General features: G+C 36.5%; 1 protein-coding gene across 1 annotated transcript; it reads right to left on the bottom strand.

Moving 5' to 3' along the window:
* Positions 1-2,336: 2,336 nt before the first annotated feature.
* On the bottom strand, positions 2,337-7,047 carry LOC149010725 (bidirectional sugar transporter SWEET17-like). The gene is made up of 6 exons (XM_089163878.1): positions 7,014-7,047; positions 6,879-6,915; positions 6,470-6,680; positions 6,209-6,370; positions 5,032-5,151; positions 2,337-2,498 (listed from the first exon to the last, which is right to left on the bottom strand). The coding sequence occupies exons 1-6, from the start codon at positions 7,045-7,047 to the stop codon at positions 2,337-2,339; spliced, it is 726 nt and encodes a 241-aa protein (XP_089020004.1).
* Between the last annotated feature and the right edge of the window lie 2,381 nt (positions 7,048-9,428).

Here is a 9,428-nt window from a genome sequence, read left to right as displayed (position 1 = left end):
TGATTGCATAAAGTTCAAATAGAAATAGAAGAGGAAGGAAAATCGAATTCAACTCAAATTGGAAACTGAATATCACCTAAAATATTTTCAAAATAATTAAAGTTTAGTGAAGGTGGAAAACCAAATTGGATTTGGAGCAATTTGGTTTTTGCTCATTTCTTTAATTCAAAATAAATGAAGTTCAGTGAAGGTGGGAAACCAAATCGGATTTGGATTTTGCCCATTTCCTTAATTCAAAATAAATGAAGTTTATAGCTTAGTAAAGGCGGGAAACCAAATTGGATTTGGATTTTGCCCATTTCTTTAATTCAAAATAAATGAATTCACAATAAATGACGTTTAGTGAAGGTGGGAAACCGAATTGGATTTGGATTTTGCCCATTTCATTAATTCAAAATAAAAAAATTTAGGGTAAAATTGACATTTAATCTGGTTTTTATAAATGGGGGTATCATCGTCTTTTGATTTCTTAATTTTAATGAAGGGCAAATTAGATATTACATATTCAAACTTAACGGCTACTTAACACCGCTTATAAGGAAGGTGGCAACAGAAATTTCGTAAAGAACATGGTTTTATTAGTAATAAAATCAAACTACAGGGGGACAACAATAATTATCCCAAACTTCTTTCTAAACCTCGCCAAAAATACCACCATCTGTCTCTCTGGAAACCACCACTCACACCCGCCAAATTTCGGTCAATGGCACCAAGTGACCATAGGGTTCAATTTTGATTTCTCTTTTAAAATTTCTTCACAATCATGGAACTTAATTATGGGTTGGAAAACCCTAATTACATGGAGAGAGAAGCAACAACAAAAAAGCAAATTGCAAAAGGCAATTTCACAAGTGCTTTCCAGGCAGAAGCCTAACTAGAGGCGTCGGAAGCTTCCCAGCAACCCTCTTCCCCAAGTGGAGGCCTTGTTTTGAGGTGGAGAGCACCAGTGGTCCTCTGCCTCTATCTCTCCACCTTCCCCTTTTCCTCCATTTCTCTGTCGCTTCTTTCTTTTCTTCTCCCCTCATGCCTTTTTCTCTGTTTTTCCCTCTTCTTTTGGTTTTCCTTTTTCTTTCTCCCCCCCCCCCCAAACTACTTTGCAATCGGCTATCTGTGTTGTTCGAGTTGCTTTGGTTTGTTGGGAAGATTTTGGCACTGCTGTGCATTGATCAAATAGTGATCAAGATGGCCATATTGTGGCACATATCGCAGGTTCTACATTTGTTTGTGCATAGATTTGGTTGTTCTCTCTCGGATCTGGTTATTTTTCTACTGCGAACGTCTCCCGTAACTTCATCTGATCACAGATCTAGCACCGACAAAGTCACTGTTGCCAAAAGACTTGCCCATCCGCTCTTCCAACTCAATCTAGTAGGCATTTCCAGTGAAGCTTCTTTACCCCTTTGGCATGTTATCTTTCAGCGTCTATGGCATGTATGTCTCCGCCTTTGTGGCATGTTCTAAGGTTTTATTGGGCTTGACCCATGCCTTAACCTAGTAAACCCTATCTATTACATGTATGACAGTATGGTCAATTCTTCTCCTTGGTTTCGGGTGTTCTATTCGAACCTTGTGTTTGTATGCATTTATCTTTTCTTTTGGTGTGTTTTTGTATTTTTCTTCTTTTGTGTGCTCCAGTATCTTTTTCAGTTTCTTTGAATGAAGATTTGTTCTTCTTGCCAAAAAAAAAAAAAAAAAAAAAAACTTTAATTATAGATTGGAGAGTTTTTATCAGTGAGATAGTCGCTAAAGGTCAAAGTAAATATTCAGAGCTTTATTGGATATTTTGTTGAAGCTTGTGAACGCAAGGGGAAGAGAAAGATTCTAGGGTTCCAAACTAATTGGACAGAAATAGCACAGGTTCAAGGATTAGCTTTTGGTTTTGGTCCACTTAATCATCTACTCAAAGAAATTGAGGTTTTCTGTTTATTCCCATGGAGCGGAATACTGTTTCGAACATCTTGAAAAATTGTTGGGAGCTGGGGATAGTGGTGGGTGAATGTCCATAGGTGAAGGTGGAGGTTGTGGTTTCCAACAGTAGTGGACATTTAATATAAGTGGAGCTTCGCCCTTGGCTCCAAGAGATTCAAACTCTGACCTTCTATGTGAAAGCATTGGTCTTTTACCAACTAACCTCTTTTTACTTTTTTTATAGAAAAATATCACCCTTGCATATGCTAATTCTCTCTTCCGCCGCGGGCGAGGGCCCGTAGGGGGTCAGCAAAGGTCTCAAATAAGAATAGATACCACACATTTTATCTATAATGAAGTTAATTAAGCAAATATAATTGCTCATTGATAACAATTAAACCAAAGAAAGTCTCCCTCTTTGTCTGTTATTAAGGATTTTCAACCTGATCCGAAGGGGAAATGAGATGTTCGTGTTGTTGCCATCCTTCGTCGAGCCTTTCTATTCTGTTCTTCGACTTTCTGGGATTTCTGTAGATGGCATAGAGAATTAGCTGTGCTGTTCCCAAAATGAATCCCAACCCATTTGGTACCTGCTCAATTAAAAGACATTATTGATCACCATCATGAACCAGGAAAGCCGAAAATAGAATTCTGCCAAGCACTTCTCATGTCTAATGGATTCCAAATGTGCGCTACCAGGTCAAATTGAAAAATCATATCTTTTGGTTGAATCCAATTTTGATTTTGATGGGTTTGGTATGGCCCTTTACTGGGCTGATTTCCTAGTTTTTACTGGTTTCTTATTAGGTTAATTTTTTTTAAGGGTGTCCTGAAGAGAAAAGATGCGAACAAGAAGGCTTGAACCTAAAAACCCTAGATAGAAAGACCAACATAAGTTATGCACACAAATAATTTTCTTTTATTGTAATTGTATGTTTTGTGTATGTTTTGTATTCTCGAGGTTTATATAATTAGAGTTTGATTGTATTTATAACTGGAGCTGATTTTTGGGTCAATCACTAGTACATGAGCAAAATTGTATTTGTATTGGTTCAAGTGGTAAGCAGCTTGATCCGCTTAAGCAAGGTTCCGGTATCTAAACCTTGTGGATGCAAAAATTCCTGCTGGGAGACTCACCCACCACAGCTAAGTGTTCGACCCGATCGAACACCTGATTAGTCGGGGCAAAGCCTTGAAAACCAGGGTTGACAAACAAAAAAAAAAAAGTTCTGAAATTTTTCAGAAATAAGAGGGATGTATACCATTTGTAAAGTGTGACAAGTGAAGTTTCTCAGAAAAAAAGTGCAATCTTTGGTGCTTTTCTTGGTGGTTGTAATTAATCTCTAAAAAAATGTTATCATAATGAGATTCAATGAATTGTTATAAGAGGTGCACGAAGATTCATGATGTAGAGGAACAATGCAAGTGAAACTAAGAAAACTTTGAGATATAAATGTAAGATACGATTCTCTGATATTAAAAATGGCAAGACTGTTTCTTATTCTTTTTTCCAAAAAAAAAAAAAAGAGAGCGAGAGGGGTTAGTTGATCGGTTGTTAGACACTTAGACCATGAAAAAGGAAAAACACTTGTTTGATCACGAAGAAAGAAAGAAAGAAAGAAAGAAAAAGGAGCGTAAACCGGAAACGATTATAGGAAATCATGAGTGAAAAGAAGTGGAACGATTCTTGTTTGAGATTGGTGGAAAGAGAAATAGGGTAATAAACTAATAATTACTCTTTAGAGACAGTAACCATTGTTTTCAAAATAAAAGAAGAGAAGTTCTTAGGAAGTGGGGACGTCTTGAAGGTGGAAGTGGGGAACCAAGAAAAGAAAAAGGTTTGTTTTCTATCGAATTGGTTTCCAAAAAATTGCTTTCATAAGATTTTGTGCAAAGGTTTAAATAAAAAATTAATATTATAAGGGTTTTTGGCATTTTAGACTCATAGAAAATGACGGATAAAAGAGATTTTGTATCGTTATTAATAATCTTCTAGATTCGTACGAAAGTCTAAGGACAGATTATTTAAGTTAATAAAGGTACATGAGGCATAAATTAGATAAACAAGAAAAAAAAGTTTTTTATAATGAAATTTCATCAGCTCTTGTCTTAAATGGATCCTAGAGTGATGATGCAGTAGATATCCTTCTAATTCATCATCAGGTTTCAAATATTCATAAAGGTAGAATTCTCAAGATTTCAAAAGATGATTAAAAAATTATAGAAACTTACAAAGAGTATCGAAACACGTGGAGCTCAAGTTGAACCTCGAGCAAGGGGTATAGATAGATAGAATTATCAGGTTGTTTAGATGCTGAACAATGACAAATTTAAAAAGAAGCTGCTTTCGCTTTGAATTTGGTGAGTGACAGAAATATTTTGAAGTAGGCTGCAATAATAAGAAATGCGGAACTACGTCACATTATACGACAGTGATGAGTTGTACAACACGCCCCAGGTGGGGTGTGTGCATCATACTAGTCTAGGTGATGGTAGTTAGGAAAGGCATCCTTAGAGGGGATGTGGGTCATGCAATCAGGTGTGACGGATACACTAAGACATAGGCAATTGTATATTGGACATCAACATTGGTCTTCTTTAAGATGATATGTAGAATTCAAGCCAAGATGAAAATTATTGGATTTGGGTATGCCATATAATTAGAGTTCAGCTTTAGTCATTATTACGCTTGTAATCTTGAGGAACGAGGCGAGTCTTAGAACCTGGGGGTGGATATGTAAGCTATCCGAATGCGCCCCGCGCTTGGAGGGCAAGACCATGTCCCCATTTAGTTGGGACAAGGCTTGCTAATTGTTGTTGTAGAATTGTAATCGTACAAAGATTAGGGTTTTGGTATAAATAGTCTCTGAGGGATAATCTAGGTAAAAAAGTAGACAAATGATAACACTTTATAAGGTGTGAGAGTGGTGAGATTTTTTTGAAAATAGTAAAATCTCTTTATCTCTCTGGTGGAGGTAGACAATTTAAATTTCTTGCAGTGATGACTATGTTTTGTTTGTGTTGTTCTTCGTAGTTGTGTTTCCATTCCCAACAGTTATGTGTGTGTTTTATCAATGCCAAGTGAAAATAAATATAGGAAAAATATGAGTTTCAAGAACTTACTATGAGGAAAATATCTTGTACAAGAACTGCATAGAGAGTCCAAATCCCACCATTCACGAACACAAAGAAAGACAACAAGAAAGGCATGTACTCCACACTCTTTGTGGTTGCCACTATTTTCTACAATAATTTTTTGATATAAACATGAGTTTAGTAGTCAAGACTTGGATTAAAGTTTGAATAAAAAGAATCTAAAAGGATATGTCACTTGTAATACCTAAAAGGATATATGTGTGAGCCCAAAGGGAAAGTAAAACTACATTTCTAGATCTAAAGCCGGATAGCTATAAGAATATTTCTACAATCTGCAATCCGTGTAGCATCAAATTTTTTTTTTCATTATCAATACCCTTCAAGTCATCTTGAATTTGCGTCCTTCATCCATATGGAGAGAAATTTTTTTACCCCACATGGTTAGATTCATGATATGTATCCAATCTAAAATCAAAATATTTAGTATAAAGAAAATTCTCAAAATGTAAGAATTCAAATGATTTGTTTTTAGATTAAACATTTTTCATGAATATAACCATATGATTTACGAAAAAAAAAATGAATATAACCATATGTATTGGATAATTTATTTCCTGTGGTAGAGGATCCAAACTCCTAAGTCTCAAGGATGAATCTGTTCATATCAAACTTATTCAAGATCAAGAGTAATGTTTCAAATTCCATTGATTGTAAGCGATGATTGGTTCAATTACTATCCTAATCGTTTGCAATGAACATTGACCTGGCTAGGATTGGATGGCAAGGATCTATCCCACTATTGGGGAGTCCGAATCACCTTCCCTTCGGGGAAGCATAGACTGCTCCTTCAACGATTTTTTGCCACAAAATTAGGTGGGGCATGTGAGACCTACAGGGGTTCCACTAATTTTTTTATTGTTATTCAGATATGAGACCCATGCCAATTTTGTGGTGAAGAACCACCTAGGGACCAGTATTTGGTCCATCGATGGAGAGATGATTTGAACGCGGTACTCTGCCCCTTTTTGCAGACAATTGGGATGCTAGAAAGGGCAAACCTGGTGCCGAAGGTATCCACACAAGATTTTTTTTCTTTTCAAAAAAAACTGGAGGGGGGAGCAATACAACCTTACCATGACTGCAAGAGGTGCACACCGTGAGATTTAATTTCTCAGGTTCTTATGACGAAAAGGTCAATACTTACCATGACTGCAAGAGGTGAACCATACATAACTATGTTGAAAGCTGCACATATGAACCCTACTACATCAGTCCGCTTATCTCCATGCATTCCGATTTGGGTTTCCAGAATCACTGCTGCCAGAAATCCAAAATCCATGACCAGCAGAAGAGTCGTTGTCTTTGCCTGTAGAAAGATAATTAGATCACTCTTTAAGTATAAGAAGATTGATTATCATAATTATAAGCGTTTCCTGTGAAGTAGAGAAGCAGGAGCTGCAGGTACCTTAATCCTTGGAGGTGCATACATGAGGAACAGAACAACATAAATGGCTTCGACCAGATCGCCGAAAATATTGATGGTGGCAACAAGAAGTCTACCATGCTTGATGATGCTATAGTAAGTCCAAAGTCCGGTATTGAGCAAAGTGCAGATGTAAGGAAGGCAATCAAATTCTTCTGTCGATCCGTTCTTCACTATTCTCCAAAACGTCTTTCTGTTATGTTTCATCAAATGCACATTTTAATCACTTTTAGTTCATATACCCACCCATTAGAGATCTCCTGCAAATGCATCAACCCTTCTGGGTTTTTAAATTTTAACATCTAATCCTACTCCATATCTGATAGACCCAGTTGGATTACCCTCAGCTCCCTCAAAGAAAGAAGCAAAAGAGAGTTAAAATGAAACTTACACAGGAGAAAGGAAAAGTAGAATAGTAATGAAGTTGCCTGCAGAAGAAACTCAAAAGCTTAATTAATTTGAGTAGTCTTAAGACAAACTACTGGTTGCAGGGATTGAAAGATCACAGGCAGATAAGTAAAATTACCCATGACTCCAACATAGAAACTAAGAGCTTCCATTCGCACTGATCAATATTTTCTGATCCTTTCTATCCAAAATTAGAATAGCTTCAAATCCTTGATACTGGGAAGTGAGAAGACTGATGAGCTTGGTCTGATTTGATCCATTCTAATGGGATTTCTTTATCTGAGAGGCAAGTGGTGCTGCTAAGCGCAAGGCTGGAAGTTGGTGGGTGCTAGCTGGACTTGGTGGGCCAATTAATCCAATCATTGCCTGGGCCTACTACCACCACTTGCATCTTCAGATATTGCCGTCCTACGGTTGGAGATCCACCATGTTTTCAGAAAGAAGCCCAACATGTTTCTGCGTCATGCTTCAGGTATTAGCCAATAAGGAACAAAAACCAAAAAATGTTTGACCTGAAGGACAGTTCCTTGTTTTTTACGTGCATTTGATTGATTGATTTTTTTTTTTTTTTTTTTAAATTTTTTTTAACTATGCTTCTTGGATTTTTGTTTGTGCCCTGTGCAGATATCATCCTCCATGCTTACAATTAATTACATACCTCTGAAAAAACACCTCTTTTTTTTCTTTTTTCTAGAAACTCCCAAAAACATAAATTCACAAAATGACACCCACTTTTTCATTTTTTTTTAATAAGAAACAATACTTCAATTATTGAGAAGTAAAGATGCAAAAACACAACCAACAATTAAAAAAGAAAATACAGAAAGATAGACCTATGCTGACATAGAAGATTTGAATATAAACATTCAAAACAAAAGAGAGGAATTTGGCCAATTTGTTATATGTAATGGTAGGGCCGTCCAAGCTAAGGTATGGGTTAAGCCCAAAAAACCTTAGAAAAAATGTTATAAATACAACAGTAAGTAATAAGCCTAGAAGATATGTAAAATACGTCTTGCATCACAAGCACCTAAATGGACGTAAACAAGCCACAAGGGCGGAGACTGACATGCCACAAAAGCAGAGAGGAAGTATGCCTCAAAGACAAAGAAGCTACGTCGTGAGCATCCATTGGAACAAGCCGGAGGATGAAAGTGTCGAGGGGCGTCGTAGCTAGACTTTTGGAGTGGTTTTTTCCCCCTCCAGAATCTTTGGCCGAAAGATGTAGGGACTGTGGTGGTGACCAGCAACGTCTAGAGGCTAGTAACGTGTGGCGTCAAACTTTCTTACACATCAAAAACTCCAAATCTAGAGGAGAAACGTCCACATCTTGCAGCATCAAAAAAGAAAAGGAGGAAAAAAAAAAAAAAAAAAAGTTGTATCAAATCTCAAACGAATAGAAATTATTAAAAATTAGATTCTATTCGAAATGATTCTGGTTTTAATTGATTCCTATCCTATCTTGTTTGGTTTGATTTTACCTTATTAACATGCAAATTGCACACAACTTGAAAACCAGAAATGCGTTGATTGACATCCTTTGGTTAAAACACTTACTTTGAATGATATTGATCAGTTGCATAAAATAATTATGCTTTTTTTCATTCTAACATTAAACCCCAAATATCATCATGAATAATCATGGAAGTAATATTCAATTGGATGGTAGTAGGATATGGGAGGAAACCAATAACAAGATAATAACATTAATAAAAGGTTACTGTTTCCTAACCTTGAACCCCAATTTAAGGTGGAAATTTTTTGATCTAGCATTTCATTGAGTTCTTTCGTTTCCAAAATTCAATGTTGGCTGTAAAAAACACTTTTTGGGTGAGTTGTTTTAGAAAGAATTTGACAGAGGTGGTGGAATCGCCAGGATCTCTCCACCGCTAGTGTTGCTGCATGAAAAGTAGACCCCGTTAAGTTACATGACATTAACTTTTTCACGCAATCAGAAAACCAATGTTTGATTATAAATCCTAACCCTAGCCCTTGTTCTTATTGCCATGGTCTCTAGAAAAATTCAAATTTGTTTGAAAGATAGAAGGGAGGTCTATGCGAAGGTTAATGGCACAAACCTCAATAACACAAATTCGTGAAATCAACCTCAACAACTTTCATTTTTCTACCCAAAACTCTAATGGCTCTTAAGAGCCTAAACCACATACTTGGCGGTCACAAACTTTCTAAGAGCTTGCTCTATGTAAGTAGCAGCATCACTAGTAATATTTTCAAGAAAAGACAATTTGAGGAAGCAATTGTTGGGTTGCTTCGCCATTACCATTTTTGAGTTAAAGAAGTTCCACTAAAAATCCATGGAAATAGAGATATACAAGATGATTTGATCAGCTTGCGCGCACCTTGATTAAATCTTCAGGAGGGAGACTCTGTCTGCATGGACCGAACCCACGACCTCTCCACTGAGAAATATGGATCTCTACCACTCTATCAATCCTCTTGATCATTTGTATGTATTATTATCAATCTTCACAGTTGTGTGATTATATATTTTTAATAAATAAAAGGACAAATT

The sequence above is a fragment of the Hakea prostrata genome, chromosome 7 (assembly GCF_041222555.1).
Source record: "Hakea prostrata isolate BN-2017 chromosome 7, UWA_Hpros_2, whole genome shotgun sequence".
Taxonomy (NCBI): Eukaryota; Viridiplantae; Streptophyta; class Magnoliopsida; order Proteales; family Proteaceae; genus Hakea; species Hakea prostrata.
Note: the sequence above shows the minus strand (reverse complement) of the source record. Positions and strands in the feature narration are given on the sequence as shown.

Coding starts and splice junctions, on each gene's coding strand:
- LOC149010725 (XM_089163878.1), bottom strand. CDS start 7,047: ATGGAAGCTCTTAGTTTCTATGTTGGAGTCATGG. Junction 6,681..6,878: donor CTACTTTTCCTTTCTCCTGT/GTAAGTTTCATT, acceptor GAAACATAACAG/AAAGACGTTTTGGAGAATAG. Junction 6,371..6,469: donor ATGCACCTCCAAGGATTAAG/GTACCTGCAGCT, acceptor ATCTTTCTACAG/GCAAAGACAACGACTCTTCT.